The sequence below is a fragment of the Heptranchias perlo genome, chromosome 5 (assembly GCF_035084215.1).
Source record: "Heptranchias perlo isolate sHepPer1 chromosome 5, sHepPer1.hap1, whole genome shotgun sequence".
NCBI lineage: Eukaryota > Metazoa > Chordata > Chondrichthyes > Hexanchiformes > Hexanchidae > Heptranchias > Heptranchias perlo.
The window spans coordinates 74,158,042-74,175,907 of record NC_090329.1 but is presented as its reverse complement, the minus strand read 5'-3'; the positions used below and the strand labels follow the sequence as shown (position 1 = coordinate 74,175,907).

The window sequence follows — 17,866 nt, the reverse complement described above, 5'->3', positions numbered from 1 at the left end:
AGCAATGTGGTTGATTCTTAATTGCCCTCTGAAATGGCCGAGCAAGCCACTCAGTTGTAAAATCTCGCTACGAAAAGTCATAATAAGAATAAAACCGGACGGACCACCCGGCATCGGACCACTAGGCACCAGACACGACAACGGCAAACCAAGCCCAGTCGACCCTGCAAGGTCCTCCTTACTAACATCTGGGGACTTGTGCCAAAATTGGGAGAGCTGTCCCACAGACTAGTCAATCAACAGCCTGACATAGCTACACTCACAGAATCATACCTTTCAGCCAACATACCAGACTCTTCCATCACCATCCCTGGTTATGTCCTGTCCCACTGGCAGGACCGATCCACCAGAGGTGGCGGTACAGTGATATACAGTCAGGAGGGAGTGGCCCTGGGAGTCCTCAACATTGAATCTGGACTCCATGAAATCTCATGGAATCAGGTCAAACATGGGCAAGGAAACCTCCTGCTGATTACCACCTACCGTCCTCCCTCAGCTGATGAATCAGTCCTCCTCCATGTTGAACACCACTTGGAGGAAGCACTGAGGGTAGCAAGGGCACAAAATGTACTCTGGGTGGGGGACTTCAATGTCCATCACCAAGAGTGGCTCGGTAGCACCACCATTGACCGAGCTAGGCCGAGTCCTGAAGGACATAGCTGCCAGACTGGGCCTGCGGCAGGTATTGAGTGAACCAACACGAGGGAAAAACTTACTTGACCTCGTCCTCACCAATCTACCTGTCGCAAATGCATCTGTCCATGACAGTATTGGTAGGAGTGACCACCGCACAGTCCTCGTGGAGATGAAGTCCCGTCTTCGCACTGAGGACACCATCCAACGTGTTGTGTGGCACTACCACCGCCCTAAATGGGATAGATTCAGAACAGATCTAGCAGCTCAAAACTGGGCATCCATCAGGCACTGTGGGCCATCAGCAGCAGCAGAATTGTATTCCAGCACAATCTGTAGCCTCATGGCCCGGCATATTCCTCACTCTACCATTACCAACAAGCCAGGGGGTCAACCCTGGTTCAATGAGGAGTGTAGAAGAGCATGCCAAGAGCAGCACCAGGCATACCTAAAAATGAGGTGCCAACCTGGTGAAGCTACAACTCAGGACTACATGCATGCTAAACAGTGAAAGCAACATGCTATAGACAGAGCTAAGCAATTCCACAACCAACGGATCAGATCAAAGCTCTGCAGTCCTGCCACATCCAGGCGTGAATGGTGGTGGACAATTAAACAACTAACGGGAGGAGGAGGCTCTGCAAACATCCCCATCCTCAATGATGGCGGAGTCCAGCACGTGAGTGCAAAAGACAAGGCTGAAGCGTTTGCAACCATCTTCAGCCAGAGTGCCGATTGGATGATCCTTCTCGGCCTCCTCCCGATATCCCCACCATCACAGAAGCCAGTCTTCAGCCAATTCGATTCACCCCACGTGATATCAAGAAATGGCTGAGTGCACTGGATACAGCAAAGGCTATGGGCCCGACAACATCCCAGCTGTAGTGCTGAAGACTTGTGCTCCAGAACTAGCCGCGCCTCTAGCCAAACTGTTCCAGTACAGCTACAACACTGGCATCTACCCGACAATGTGGAAAATTGCCCAGGTATGTCCTGTCCACAAAAAGCAGGACAAATCAAATCCGGCCAATTACCGCCCCATCAGTCTACTCTCAATCATCAGCAAAGTGATGGAAGGTGTCGTCGAAAGTGCTATCAAGCGGCACTTACTCACCAATAACCTGCTCACCGATGCTCAGTTTGGGTTCCGCCAGGACCACTCGGCTCCAGACCTCATTACAGCCTTGGTCCAAACATGGACAAAAGAGCTGAATTCCAGAGGTGAGGTGAGAGTTACTGCCCTTGACATCAAGGCAGCATTTGACTGAGTGTGGCACCAAGGAGCCAGTGTAAAATTGAAGTCAATGGGAATCAGGGGGAAAACTCTCCAGTGGCTGGAGTCATACCTAACACAAAGGAAGATGGAAGTGGTTGTTGGAGGCCAATCATCTCAGCCCCAGGACATTGCTGCAGGAGTTCCTCAGGGCAGTGTACTAGGCCCAACCATCTTCAGCTACTTCATCAATGACCTTCCCTCCATCAAAAGGTCAGAAATGGGGAGGTTCGCTGATGATTGCACAGTGTTCAGTTCCATTCGCAACCCCTCAAATAATGAAGCAGTCCGAGCCCACATGCAGCAAGACCTGGACAACATCCAGGCTTGGGCTCATAAGTGGCAAGTAACAATCGCGCCAGATAAGTGCCAGGCAATGACCATCTCTTACAACCACCTCCCCTTGACATTCAACGGCATTACCATCGCCGAATGCCCCACCATCAACATCCTGGGGGTCACCATTGACCAGAAACTTAACTGGACCAGCCATATAAATACTGTGGCTACGAGAGCAGGTCAGAGGCTGGGTATTCTGCGGTGAGTGACTCACCTCCTGACTCCCCAAAGCTTTTCCACCATCTACAAGGCACAAGTCAGGAGTGTGATGGAATACTCTCCACTTGCTTGGATGAGTGCGGCTCCAACAACACTCAAGAAGCTCGACACCATCCAAGATAAAGCAGCCCACTCAATTGGCACCCCATCCACCACCCTAAACATTCACTCCCTTCATCACCGGCGCACTGTGGCTGCAGTGTGTACCATCCACAGGATGCACTGCAGCAACTCGCCAAGGCTTCTTTGACAGCACCTCCCAAACCCGTGACCTCTACCACCTAGAAGGACAAGAGCAGCAGGCACATGGGAACAACACCACCTGCACGTTCCCCTCCAAGTCACACAGCATCCCGACTTGGAAATATTTCGCCGTTCCTTCATTGTCGCTGGGTCAAAATCCTGGAACTCCCTTCCTAACAGCACTGTGGGAGAACCGTCACCACACGGACTGCAGCGGTTCAAGAGGGCGGCTCACCACCACCTTGTCAAGGACAATTAGGGATGGCCAATAAATCCGGCCTCGCCAGCGACGCCCACATCCCATGAACGAATAAAAAAAAAAGATGTTTCACAGAAGAACTGTCGGTATCAGCCATCAGCATCTTCAAATGGCAGAACTCAGTGATAGTAATGGAAGATGCCGAAGGTGTCAGCCCTGACTTGTGGAGGCAAATTTGCCTCGAAGTCAGAAAGTTGTGGGTTCAAGCCCTACTCCAGAAACTTGAGCACATAATCCAGGCTGACACCAGTGCAGTACTAAGGGAGTGCTGCATTGTCGGAGGTGCCGTCTTTCGGATGAGATGTTAAACCTCTCAGGTGGACGTAAAAAGTCCCATGCCACGATTCAAAGAAGAGCAGCCTTCGTATCTTAGCTAATATTTAATCCTCAACCAATATTATTAAAAGCACATTATTTAGTCATTTATCTCATTGCTGTTTGTGGGATCATGCTGTGTACATTTTGGCTGCCACGTTTCCCTACATTACAACAGTAGCTGCACTTCAAAAGTACTTCATTGGCTATGAAGCTCTTTGGGATGTCCTATGGTTGTGAAAGGAGCCATATAAATGCAAGTTCTTTCTTTCTTTCTAAAGAAAGCAAAACTCTGCAGTGGTAGCAGAAGATGTGAACCTGTGGAACAAAGCTCTACAGAACGATGCACCATTTTTGGAATGGAAAAATAGAAAGGCAAAATACAAAATTATGTTCACTATAAAAACAACAACTGTCGGTGCTGCAACCTTTCACTATAACCTGCTTGAATTTTGCTCCTGTAGTTTATGAAGTCATCGGAATGTCAATCCATTAGTTTGCAACACACACACACTGGGCCGCATTTTCCAGTGAAAATAAAGCGAGGCTAACAAGGCTCACCGCTATTTCTGCGCAAATGGTAAGACCGCACATGCGCAGTTAAACGGGGAAATACGGACGTTGCTGTACCAGATGCGACCCTCCTCTGTAAGCTCTGCGAAGGGGGCATCTCGTCCCCTTTCAAATGAATGGAACGGCGTGAAGTTCCTGCACTGACCTGATGGATACAAACTAATCTCGCCAAAAAAAGTCAAGTCCTTTCAAGTCTAAGCGCCCTTTTAACGGCGTGGTAAGTCTTAATGACAGCCAAACAATCTCTCTGGCACTGAAAATTAACTTTTACAAGTATGGAGTCTCATTCTTTCAGCTTTTAATTGTTGTTGGACGTTTGAAAAATGTTTTTTTAAAATGTTTTTATTTTAAAAATTTTTCTTTCTGTCTCTTTATTCAATCTTTCTTTCCCTCTCTTTATTTTGCTTTCTGTATCTGATATGACATTAAATTCACTATTCTAACTTACACTTCCTGATTCTGACTGCACTGCTCATTAACAATGCTTCAATCTGATTGGTCAAGGGGATACACAGTTGCTTGCCCCGTTCACACAGGTCCCAGATGCTCTGTAGAAGGTGCCGCTGGACTGAGGACCCCTTGAGAGGAACTTGCCGTGCAAAAGCCCATGAACAGTCTATGGGCAAGTGCAAGTCTAACAAATGGCGGCCCTGTTCATTCGCTGCTCACAGGAAAATCCGGCCCAATATATTTACATTTGGAACGACAGATTTAAAATGTATAAAAATTACATTGCTGGCAGTATCTTTTAGTTTGTGAAAGATTGGCAGGTCAGCATAACATTTTGTCTTGCCTAACAAAATTACACACTCAAGAAGGACACATTTCAAAACTGTGCATCCTTGCAATTTCATTCGTCGGTTATAAATTAAGGTGAAAAGGCTGAAATGTTTGCAACCATTTTCAGCCATAAGTGCTAAGTGGATGATCCTTCTCAGCCTCCTCCTGAGGTCCTCACCACAACAGATGTCAGTCTTCAGCCAGTTCGATTCACTCCACGTGACATTGAGAAATGGCTGAAAGCACTGGACACAGTAAAAAACTACGGGTCCCGACAATCTCCTGGCTGTAGTGCTAAAGACCTGTTCCAATACAGTACAACACTGGCATCTATAGTGAGAATGGTCAGATCAAGAAAGAATTGAGCAAGAGTCCATGAAGATATGGTGTACACATAATTTTAATTATGCTGCCTGGCAATGAAACAGTTAAAACTAAAATTATGAAATAACCTGTGCTTAGCATAGCTACTGAAATCCTACGTAATGTCTTTAGAAGAATTTAGTAAGAGTGCTTTGTTGCGATAAGCTGCTCATGGTTGATCGGCCTTGTCTCCTTCCAGTCTAAACTCATCCAGCTGACAATAACCAATCAACCTTATTTTCCCTGCCCTTGTTATGTTGGAAAAATAATGTCAACATTTCGTGGCTCCAGGAGCAAGGGTCGGGCTTGAATTGATTACCAGACCAGTATAAGTACAGGTGATTGTAAGAGGTCAGTGTGGAGGTAAAGCTTCAGAGGAGAAGAAAATACAGGTCAGGTTACAACTCCACTGAAGGCCAATAATGTGGTAATATTGTTCTGTTCTTATAACTATCGCTCAAGCATTGTAATTGTCTTAATTTGTGCTTGGTTTTATCACCTCAATAAATAATCTCGTCACCACCCATAAAGTGTCAGGGTCAGATTTATTACACTACTCAATAATGTGGAAAATTGCCAGGTATGTCCTGTCCACAAAAAGCAGAACAAATCCAACCCGGCCAATTACCGCCCCATCAGCCTATTCCCAATCATCAGCAAAGTGATGGAAGGAGTCATCAACAGTGCTATCAAGTGGCACTTACTCACCAACAACCTGCTCATCGATGCTCAGTTTGGGTTCCGCCTGGAGCACTCAGCTCCAGACCTCATTACAGCCTTGGTCTAAACATGGACACAAGAGCTCAGTTCCAGAGGTGAGCTGCCTTGAAGCAAGGCAACATTCAACTAAGTGTAGTACTAAGGAGCCTTGGCAAAATTTAAGTCAATGGGGATCAGGGGGAAAAGCTCTCCAGTGGCTGGAGTCATACCTTGTACAAAGGAAGATGATTTTGGTCATTGGAGGTCAATATTCTGAGCCCCACGACATCACTGCATGAGTTTCTCAGCACAACTATCTTCTTTCTTTTTATTCGTTTATGGGATGTGGGCATCACTGGCAAGGCAAGCATTTATTGACCATCCCTAATTGCCCTCGAGAAGGTGGTGGTGAGCCGCCTTCTTGAACCACTGCAGTCCGTGTGGTGAAGGTTCTCCCACAGTGCTATTAGGAAGGGAGTTCCAGGACTTTGACCCAGCGACGATGAAGGAACGGCGATATATTTCCAAGTCGGGATGGTGTGTTACTTGGTGGGGAAAGTGCAGGTGGTGTTGTTCCCATGTGCCTGCTGCCCTTGTCCTTCTAGGTGGTAGAGGTCGCGGGTTTGGGAGGTGCTGTCGGAGAAGCCTTCGCGAGTTGTTGCAGTGCATCCTGTGGATGGTACACACAGCTGCCCCAGTGCGCTGGTGAAGAAGGGAGTGAATGTTTAGGGTGGTGGATGGGGTGCCAATCATGCGGGCTGCTTTGTCCTGGATGGTGTCGAGCTTCTTGAGTGTTGTTGGAGCTGCACTCATCCAGGCAAGTGGACAGTGTTCCATCACACTCCTGACTTGTGCCTTGTAGATGGTGGAAAGGCTTTGGGGAGTCAGGAGGTGAGTCACTTGCCGCAGAATACCCAGCCTCTGTCCTGCTCTTATAGCCGCAGTATTTATATGGCTGGTCCAGTTAAGTTTCTGGTCAATGGTGATCCCCAGGATGTTGATGGTGGGGTATTCGGCCATGGTAACGCCGTTGAATGTCAAGGGGAGGTGGTTAGACTCTCTCTTGTTGAAGATGGTCATTGCCTGGCACGAATGTTACTTGCCACTTATCAGCCCAAGTCTGGATGATGTCCAGGTCTTGCTGCATGCGGGCACCGACTGCTTCAATATCTGAGGGGTTGCGAATGGAACTGAACACTGTGCAATCATCAGCGAACATCCCCATTTCTGACCTTATGTTGGAGGGAAGGTCATTGATGAAGCAGTTGAAGATGGTTGGGCCTAGGACACTGCCTTGAGGAACTCCTGCAGCAATATTCTGGGACTGAGATGATTGGCCTCCAACAACCACCACCATCTTCCTTTGTGCTAGGTATGACTCCAGCCACTGGAGAGTTTCCCCCTGATTCCCACTGACTTCAATTTTATTAGGACGCCTTGGTGCCACACTCGGTCAAATGCTGCCTTGATGTCAAGGGCAGTCACTCTCACCTCACCTCTGGAATTCAGTTCTTTTGTCCATGTTTGGACCAAGGCTGTAATGAGGTCTGGAGCCGAGTGGTCCTGGTGGAACCCAAACTGAGCATCGGTGAGCAGGTTATTGGTGAGTAAGTGCCGCTTGATAGCACTGTCGATGACACCTTCCATCACTTTGCTGATGATTGAGAGTAGACTGATGGGGTGGTAATTGGCCAGATTGGATTTGTCCTGCTTTTTGTGGACAGGACGTACCTGGGCAATTTTCTACATTGTCGGGTAGATGCCAGTGTTGTAGCTGTACTGGAACAGTTTGGCTAGAGGCGCGGCTAGTTCTGGAGCACAGGTCTTCAGCACTATAGCCAGGATGTTGTCGGGGCCCATAGCCTTTCCTGTATCCAGTGCACTTAGCCGTTTCTTGATATCACATGGAGTGAATCGATGCAACAATGACCTTCCCTCCATCATTAGGTCAGAAGTGGGGCTTTTCGCTGATGATTGCTCAGTGTTCAGCTCCATTTGCAATTCCCCAGATAATGAAGCAATCCATGCCCATATGCAGCAAGACCTGGATAACATCCAGGTTTGGGCAGATAATTGGCAAGTAATATTCGTGCCACACATCAGGCAATGACCATCTCCAACGAGAGAGAGCATAACCACCTCCCCACGACATTCAATTACATCACCATCATCGAGTCCCCTATTATCAACATCCTGAGGGTCACCATTGACCAGTAAATCAACTGGATCAGCCATATACATGCCGTGACTACTAGAACAAGTCAGAGGCAGAGTATTCCACATCGAGTGGCTCAGCTCCTGTCTCTCCAAAGCCTTTCTACAACCTACAAGGCACAAGTCAGGAGTGTGATGGAATACTCTCCACTTGCCTGGATGGGTGCAGCTCCAACAACACTCAAGAAGCTCGACACTACCCAGGACAAAGAAATCGCTTGGTCAGCACCCCATTCACTGATTTAAACATCCACTCCATTCACCATCGGCTGCAGTGTGTACTATCTATAGGATGTACTGCAGCAACTCGCCACGGCTTCTTCAGCTCCCGAGCCTGTGATCTCCACCACCTAGAAGGACAAGGGCAGCAGGTGCATGGGAACATCATCACATCCAAGCTTCCCTCCAAGTTACACACTATCCTGACTTGGACATGTATCACCGTTCCTTTGTCATCACTGGGTCAAAATCCTGGAACTCCCTATCTGACAGCATTGTGAGAGCATCTTCACCACATGGACTGTAGCATAAGGTGGCCCACCACCACATTCTCAAGGGCAACTAGGGATGGGCAATAAATGCTGGCCTTGCCCGTGACGCCGACACCCCGAGAATGAATTAAAAAGAAAAACTGGCACTTTCCTCTTTGTCAAAGAAAACTCTAGCTGCTAAAGTTTAAGGTAAATAAATGTATCTTAAAACATTATTATGCAAAACAAATTTTAATAGCAACAATAAATCAACAACTGTAAATTATTTGTAAGAAAATGCAGTTACACTTACAACAATCGAGCTAGGCACTTCACGTAAGGAGTATGCTGCCTTGTTTGGCAGTGGCAGATTGCCAATCAGTTCATACACAGCATGGTAAGATGAGAGCAGGTTTACCAGAGCTAGGAATGACTTAAAGCACACAAACATTTATATTAATATATATAACAATTAAAAAGGGTTTCATGGTAACAATGAAGAAAAATTTTCCAACATAAAACACAGAACAAGAAACCATAAATACTTGTACAGTGATTAGAAGGGGCATAGTGCACATAGTATTTTTTTTAAATACAAACTGTTGACAGTTTGTATTTAAAAAAAATTTTACAACATGGACTGTAGCATAAGGTGGCCCACCACCACATTCTCAAGGGCAACTAGGGATGGGCAATAAATGCTGGCCTTGCCCGTGACGCCGACACCCCGAGAATGAATTAAAAAGAAAAACTGGCACTTTCCTCTTTGTCAAAGAAAACTCTAGCTGCTAAAGTTTAAGGTAAATAAATGTATCTTAAAACATTATTATGCAAAACAATTTTACAACACCAAGTTATAGTCCAGCAATTTAAAATAAAATTGCTGGACTATAACTTGGTGTTGTAAAATTGTTTACTGTTGACAGTACATTCAACACCTGAGTCAGATGGTCGTAGGTTCAAGCCTCACTCCAGAGACTTGAACACATAATCTAGGTGAGGGAGCACTTTACCGTTGAAGGTACCGTCTTTTGGATGACATGTTAACGAATTACTTTAAATCTATGCCCCTTGGTTATTGACCTCTCTGCTAAGTAAAATAGGTCCTTCCTGTCCACTCTATCTAGGCCCCTCAATTTTATACACCTCAATCACCCCTCAGCCTCCTCTGTTCCAAAGAAAACAACCCCAGCCTATCCAATCTTTTCTCATAGCTAAAATTTAAACTATGAAGTTCCCTATTCACACAGTGATCTGCTGAACAAGTTACAGGAACAGGCCAATGCAATATTAAAGGGTAAACTTTCTGATTGCACACTCCTGGTGCAGATTCTCACCCACTGGGAAATTAATGGATTAAAAAAAAGGCTGCATGATCATAAATCCATGATTTGCACTCTTGGCAGGTGAGCCTCCATGCCACAAAAATGCCTTCGGAAAAACGTATTCTTAAGTGAAAACTAAAATTAGGTCCTAAAAATGTTGATCTTAGAGTCACTTACCATCAGAACTTCTTTAAAATATAAATCAAACTGCTATGGAAATGTTTCATTGTAACATTGTTTTGTTTTAGGTGATGAGGATATACATTTCTACCTACTTTAAGAATAACTGCTCTTTTGCTTATTTGCTACTTGATTTTAAGCACAACCCACAACCTGCAAGACTTGCAATTTTGCAGCAGAGGCCAGGATTGTACACAAATATTTAATAAAAAGGAAAGCAAACCAGTGACAGATTTTTCGCTGCAAATCACGATGATTATTGGGATAAACTAACGAAGATAAAGTACTTTCGATAAGAAACAGGAAATAGAAAACTGTAGATAGCCTTATCTGGCTGCGGGGTTTTTTTGTGAAATGAGGTTGGACAGTCTAAATCAGGTGCATATAGCAGAAAATTTCCCTGATCCAACATTGGCAATTTGAGAGGCCACAAAATGGCTGGTTTGAGATACAGAAAACTGGGATAGTATGGGGTGCTCTTCTGACCAGAGGAAACTTATTACCGTGCTATATGTAACTTGTGAGTTTTTTGGCACTGACATGGATCACCTAATATGTAAAACATTCCATTCCTTAGCATTGACGTCACTGGATGGCTTAAAATCCAGGGTTCCATTCCTTAGCACTGACGTCATTGGATGGCTTAAAATCCAGGGTTCAGTTTCAAACTTCCCCTCTTACCTTCTGACAACTTCTGTCTATGGGCTCTACCGGTGTTGGTTTAGGGTTGATCATTCTAGCATCATCTCTTCCACACTCCAGAACAGACCACAGCTCCATTACAATGGCTTTGATGAAACCTAACAGCAAAAATAGATTCTATTATTCAGACATTAAATGACGACATGCAGAAAATAAATACTGTACATTGAAAACTGACAGCTAGCATATACCATATTGATTAATCAGATATTCCATATCAAATGGATTGTCAGCACAGCTGAAGTTAGTCACTTATGACTTACTACCTTGTATACTTATTCATCCTGTAGCCAAGACTAGTAATCTCACTACCTACAACATACATTTTTCAAGTGTGAAAATCTAATATCATCAACAGTAGGAAAGAAATGTTTGGCAACATTAATTTAAGGAGGCACATAAATGTGCTCAAAGGAATAACAATGGAAATTTGTAGATTATTTTTAATTGGAAAAGTTGTATGACAAGTCTTCAGCTGCAACCATAAATTATGGGATGTAGAAATATCTGTTGGAAGCATGGGGGTTGAAAAGTCTGGCACCTGTATTTGGAAGGTAGTAAGAGGAAGTCTGGAGATGGGAGTACTGATAGATTAGGTTTTGGGAGACTGGTGGTGGGGATGGAGGGGCGGGGGTTTGCTGGTGTATGTGGGCAGTCAGGGAGGGGCCTGAGAGACTGGGAACAATGGGGTGTTGGAGCTGCTGTATGGGAAAAGTGGGGTGGGCTGGGGTGTGGGAGCAATGTGGAACCGTGAGGTTAGAGAATTTAGATGGGAACTACAACTGCTGAGGGGGTTGGGAAGCCCTGGGGTGTGGGCTTGAAGCGGTCAAAACCCACTCACTCTGATCGCTTTCACAACCCCTTCCCACCACCCTTTCATTTCCATTGCCAGCTTCATCCCTTTACATGATCCCTCAACCACTGCATTCTCCCATTCTCTGCTCCCTTTTCACCTACCCTGCTGAAGAGAAGGATCACTGCAGAACCATAGGCCAAAGAGCAGGGGTGAGAGGCAAAATAAGTGCTGCTGGAATTTTTTTTTTTACAATGGCACTGGAAGCTGAAGAGCAGTGTCAAAGCTAAACTGAAGGGTGGCATTGGGCGAGAAGAAGGGGAGCAGGCCTAAAGCAGCCCAGTAAAGTGCAGACAACGGGGTGAGAGGTGGAACAGGAGTAGGTGAGAGAAGGGATAGAAGGGCTTAAAGCAGCCCATTAATCATCCAACAGTGGGAGACCCAGAGACAGGGGAAAGATCTATGAGAGTTAGAGAAGTGGGCTCCTCACTCTTTCAGTGACAATTTTAAATTGATGAACACTTGTCATCGAATCTGCAACCATAGGAAATAGTTTTCCACTATTTATCCTGTTTAAAAATCTCTAGTAAATTTCCTTCTCCATAATGTGGAAATAGTTCCAGTATCTCAAGTCTCTCCTGATAACCAAGTTTATACTGGTGAATCTACATTGTACATTTTTTATGGTTTTAATGCCCTTCTGTAATAGGGTGCTCAGAACTGTAAACAGTACTCTAACTATGGCCTAACTATTTCACTGTAAAAATATTATTAGCTCCTTGCTCTTGTACTACAGGCCCCTAACTAGAGGCCTTTTTCCCAACTTTATCTGCCTTCATTTGCACTTTCAGGAAATTATGTAGTTGAACTGGTCTGTTCAACGCTCCAGCAACTTACTTTTGAGTCTATACTCAATACATTTATTGCTTTGCCACTGAAAATATGTTACCGCACATTTCTGCGCATTAAGTCAAATCTGTCGCCCATCTGCTAACCTGTCTATGTCCTCTGAAGTCTTTGACGGTTCTCCTCGCTCTTTGCCAAACACTCTATTTTTATGTCATCCGCAGATTTGAATATCATGCTCCCTATACCCAAATCCAAATTATCTATATAAAAAAAGACCCAGCACTGACTTTTGGGTCTTCCAACCCTTCTCTAATCCAAGCAGCACACATTTACCACAACCCTTTGTTTCCCGTATATATCTGCATATAAACCCATGTATGTTGACAACGAATCATTCTACTGCAGATATGAGGAATGGATGTCTATCACAGTGAAAGCATTGTTATTTGAGTCCTGAAAATGTTGTCATATCATGAAGTAAAATGATAATAGAAAAAAAGACACAAAATGTGCTTCAAACACAAACATTTTCCTAAGGAAAAGCAAGAGAAATCATTAAGTGGCATATGCAGCTATCACATTGCCAACAGAGAAAAGACCCTAAGCATTAGCTAAAGTAGTGGCCTTTATACTGGCTGTTGTTACGTTGTCAGAATGTTTCAGAAGGGTCCGATCTATAATGATCTACCACAGAAACCTGGGCTTACTTCTGTGGTGTGTGGAAAAATTTGAGTGAGTAAGAGAAAGTGTATTCTCTCTGTAGTCACAGAGGCCCTGATTTTAAACCCCCCCCCCTCTCCACCCATGCAGGTAGAAAAAGCCATAAAAAGCAAATGAGATTCTAGCTTCTATAAAGAGGGGCATTGCATATAAACGCAACAGAGTGATGTTGAATTCATACTTGAAGTATTGTATGATTTTTGGGCACTCCATTGTAGGAAGGATATTAGAGCCATGAAAAGGGTACAGTAAAGATTCACTAAAATTATAATAGAAATTAGAAGTTATAATTATGAAGAAAGGCTCAAAAAATTGTATTTTCTTCACTGAACTTGGAAGGTTATGGGGGGAATCTAACAGAGGTTTTCTGAGGGTAAGTAGTGAAAGTTTGTTGCCACTGATTGACATGATGATCACAAGAGAGCATAGGCTGAGAATTATCATGAAAAAATGAAGGACGAAGTTATAATAATTATTAGAATATGAAATACTTTACCACAAGTGGCCATTGAGCCAGAGACATTCTAACATCAGTTGAAATGGAAATGGATAACTACTTAGAATGGAAGAATATAAAAGGATAGAGGGAAAGGACAGGGAAATGATTTTAGAGTTGATGGCTCTAGTTGAAGAGTTAGCAACAGCACAGGTGTGACAGGTCAAATGAGGTGTAATTTCTATTATTCTACTGCCACACAAAACTCCTAGCAGCAAGTTAGAGAAACAGTGGCTGAAGTGTGTAAACAGACCTTCGGCTCACTTATTTGACCAAGGAATGGCGTGAAAATAACCTAAAGGAGAAAGGTTTTTTTTAAAAATGAAAATGTAAACATTTATGATCGAATATGAAAGATTAATACATTATTTACAGTAAATGTATATTTTAGTTTGGGTTGCAAAGGTGATATACTAAAACATCCAGTGGTTCTAAATGGTGATATATTTTCAATTAGGTAGAAAATCTAATTTGGTAGACATTTCTTCAATCGTTATTTACCTGAACTTTGCAGAGCCACAATGCCAGGAGCTGTTGCAGCTACTTGCGTAACCATTACTCCATATCCAAACTTTTCACATTTGCTGACCTGCCAAGTTAAAAGAAAAGACAAAGTAAGTAAACTCTCTGCATATTATTCCTGTTTTGCCATATATCGCTTACCAAATTGATGAATCTAACTATGTCATGTTAATCTATGATTGTTTGAAGAAAACAGGTCTGCTGATTTGTAATTGGAATTCCAGTGCACTTCTGCTTAAGAATGTTAGTACCAGAATTCAGGGTGCGCACTACAAACCAGTAATTATCAGTCATTATTCTGGAATTTCAAACCATTATAATGGCTACAGGGGCAGGGAAATCTCCGTTAACTGGTATCGGAAGATGACAAAATATTGCTCATCCGCAGACATAGAGACAAGACAAAAACACAAATTTACCCTTGTATGTGTAAGGAGATCATAAAACGAAAATGACTTTAAAGTAAGAGGTTGCCATATTCTCCCAATTGTTTAGCTGGTTAAGTGAGCGAATAACTAGTCCGTGAAGACCAGTAGCCAAAAAGGATGCTAGTTAGCCTCAGCTTCTCTGGGTTCAGAGGGAGCGGGAAACAGCCAAGGTTATCCTGCTGGAATCCCTGTTTGTGGATGATGGTTGAGGATAGAATTGGCCTCGGCTCTGGTGCCTCTTGTATTTGAATACCCCGCTGATACTCACCGTCTAAGCATGAAACATGGCCACTTGGGTGAGGAACAGGCCACATAGGACCATATCCCATCAATGAGTCATCACTTTTTGAGGAAGTGGGGGGGGGGGAAAAGAGAATAAATTTGGCAGGCAGAAACAAAAGATAATTGAAATAAAAATAACATTACATAAGCATCTCTCATCTGTCCTCAGCCTCTGGTGCATGAGCTTTAATAAAAATCTCATGCACTTGCCTGATCACATTTCAGAAATGTTCCAAATGAATTGCATTGTTCAGTTACTGTTATTATGTGAATAAAAGAGGCAGCCATTTTTCACACATGCATATCCCATGTGTATGAGTAAGATGACGGATGGCTCATGAATCTGTTTTTTATGGTGGTGTTGGCTGAGTGAGAAATGTTGGACTGAGAAAATTCCCTGCTCTTCTTCATGTAGTGCTGTGGGAACATTAATAACCACCCAAACCACTGGAACAGGCAGGTGGGGTTTTAGTTTAATGTCTCATCTGAAAGACAGCACCTCTGACCATGCAGCTTTCTGTCAGTGCTGCACTGAAGTGTAAGCCTAGATTATGTGTTCAAGACCTGGAATGGACCCTAATCCCACAACCTTTTAAGTCAGAGACGAATCGGATGGCACTGTATGTGCTCATGATAATGGACAGAATATAGAGTTTGAAGCTCAACTCAGGGTCAAACAGGGCACCAACGTTGTGTACCGTCTGATTCATCTTAAGTGACCAGATGCGGAAAGAGCTGGAGTCAAGGCAAGGGCGCTGAGATAATGACAGGAGCTGAATAGAATGGGTTTAGTCTTACCAATGTACATTTGGAGAAAGTTCAGGCTCATTCATGAATTGATATTGAATAAGCAGCCTGATAACACAGTGTTGATTATAGAGTCGAAAGTGATAGAGAAATAGAGCTAGGTGTCATCAGCACACACGTGGAAGCTGACACCATGCCTATGGATAACGCGGCCAAGAAGCAATATGTAAACGAGGAGGAGAAGGGGGCCAAGGTTAAAACATTGGGGCTCTCCCACAATAACCATGCAGGGAAGGAGAAGAAACCTTTGCTAGAGATTTTCAAACTACATTGGGACAGATAGGAATGTAAAGATGCAGAGGTGGTTCCACAGAGTTGGACCATGGAGAAGATGCCATGTGAAGCTGGAGTAGTCAATCATGTCAAATGTCAGAGAAGTTAAAGAAGACAAGAAGAAATAAAATGCCAAGGTTAGGGCTAACATTGGGTTCAGGGTGATACAGGGAAGAATGGTCAAAGGTCAACTGTCCCTAATCCTGGACACGAACTAGAGGAGCTGATACAATAATAGTTTATTATAAAAAGGGACGAAATACAGATCCCTTCATTCCCAAATAATCAATATCTATGAAAAACAATATTGATAGCCACACTTTCTACACATACCTGGAGCTTTTTAGTGAATCTGCTAAACATGTAAATCACACACTCATTGATTGCTCCTGTTTGTTGCAGAAGTAACAATCCTTTTGGAGTGGCAGCAAAGTTTAGCAGATTGTCAAGCAGCATTTCTTCCAAGATCATCCTGACAAGAGATTTATAGGGTTTCATTTTTATGGTAGCTGAGAAATCATGGCAAGTTATGCAACAGTAGTTCCAACAAGCAACATACCAGGAATAGGATTCCTCCTAACTAGGCTATTGAAGACAACAAAAAAATGACCAAACAGTAAAACATACAAAGGGATAAAACTTATGGGGCACAATTTCAAAAGGGAAAAACGGGTGGGTTGGGGATGGGCGGCATTCAAAATCGCAACCAGTTCGGATCCGCCCGCCCATTTCCGGTTTTCACTGGGACGGGACGAGGGCGGGTAACCAACCCGCTCCCAGGAGGTGGGTTGGTGATTTAAACCTTTCAAGGAGGATGCAGGCCTCCATTTTTGCAGAGTTTCCGATTTCAACCCCGGGGGGCCGGGACTCCCGGGCCTTTTTCACATCACGTGAAAGGAGACGAGAAGGCCTGAGACTAACAGGTAAGTGCCTTTCTGGCACAGCTTGTGGGCCAGGAGGAGCAGGAGTGCTTCCCCCAGATCCATCAAGCCTACCTGCAGTGACCTCCCCAAAGATCGCGGACTACCCCCACCCCAATCTCCCACCGTCCCCGATCTCCGACCCCCCCAACTATCGTGGACCCCGTGATGACCCCCACAATGACCCCCGATCTCGACATCCCCCACCCCGTGACTGACCCTTGATCCCTCCCCCCATGACTGACTACTCCCTGGTGACCCCCGTGCCAACCAATGCCCCTATGACCACCTCCCATGCTCACCCCCCCCCACCCCACCCATCCATGCAAACAAAGACTTACCTGAAGACTTATCTGAACACGTCTCTCCCTGGCTGGTCTCCCGTCCAACTGAGACCAGCCTGTCAATCAGGCCGGTCAGTCTGACGGCAAACCGACAAAAAAAAGACGTCCTTACGTCAAAATCATAAGGACGTCTGGGAAACCCATACTTCCGGGTTTCCCGTCCGCAATTTGACCTCCCCTGCCCCTTTCCTGGCTCAAAGTCAAAATCATGCCCATGAATTTCTAAACCTCTTTTCCCAGTAAGTATCAGCACCACCAACTAGTAGGTTTAAGTAGAAATAGGTCTGATTTCCTTTACTGCAGGCCCTTTTTCACAAATTTAGATAATTTTGAGGGATTTTTTAAAAACTTTTTCTGCTGCATTATTCCTTAGGATTCCACAGAAACACACAACATTCCAAGGTCAGGAAAAATTTAAAAAATAGAATTTGATTTTTTTTTATGTGGAAGTCGATTTTTGTCTTCATCACCTGCGTGGTAACCACCAGTTATAGAACCTGCCTGATTAGAATCATAGAATGGTTACAGCACAGGAGGCCATTCGGCCCATCGAGGCCATTCCAGCTCTCTGCAAGAGCAATCCACGGTGGGTATGGGGAATGCAAATATGTCACACTGCCGCAGTGTGGGGAGAGCGCCAAACTATTGTTTTTGTGCGCAGCATGGATGTGTACCGTGAGCGTCAGCGGCCCACTCCCCGCACTTTCCCCGTAGCCCTGCAGATTTTTTCCCTTCAAGTACTTATCCAATTCCCTTTTGAAAGCCACAATTGAATCTGCCTCCACCACCCCCTCGGGCAGTGAATTCCAGATCAAAACCACTCGCTGCGTAAAAAAAGTTTTTCC

At 44.4% G+C, this 17,866-nt stretch overlaps 1 protein-coding gene across 4 annotated transcripts in view; it reads right to left on the bottom strand.

The window, feature by feature from the left end:
• Positions 1-17,866, bottom strand: part of tbc1d32 (TBC1 domain family, member 32) — a 252,709-nt gene that overhangs the window by 117,907 nt on the left and 116,936 nt on the right. For all 4 annotated transcript variants that reach the window (XR_010962915.1, XM_067984665.1, XM_067984664.1 and 1 more), the window contains exons 19-22: positions 16,091-16,229; positions 13,947-14,034; positions 10,567-10,685; positions 8,694-8,813 (exon numbers count right to left, since the gene is read on the bottom strand). Coding sequence is in view for 3 of the 4 variants with exons in the window: in XM_067984665.1 (XP_067840766.1) it covers positions 8,694-8,813; positions 10,567-10,685; positions 13,947-14,034; positions 16,091-16,229 (466 nt within the window). In the remaining variant the exon portion in view is untranslated. The remainder of the gene's footprint in view (positions 1-8,693; positions 8,814-10,566; positions 10,686-13,946; positions 14,035-16,090; positions 16,230-17,866) is intronic.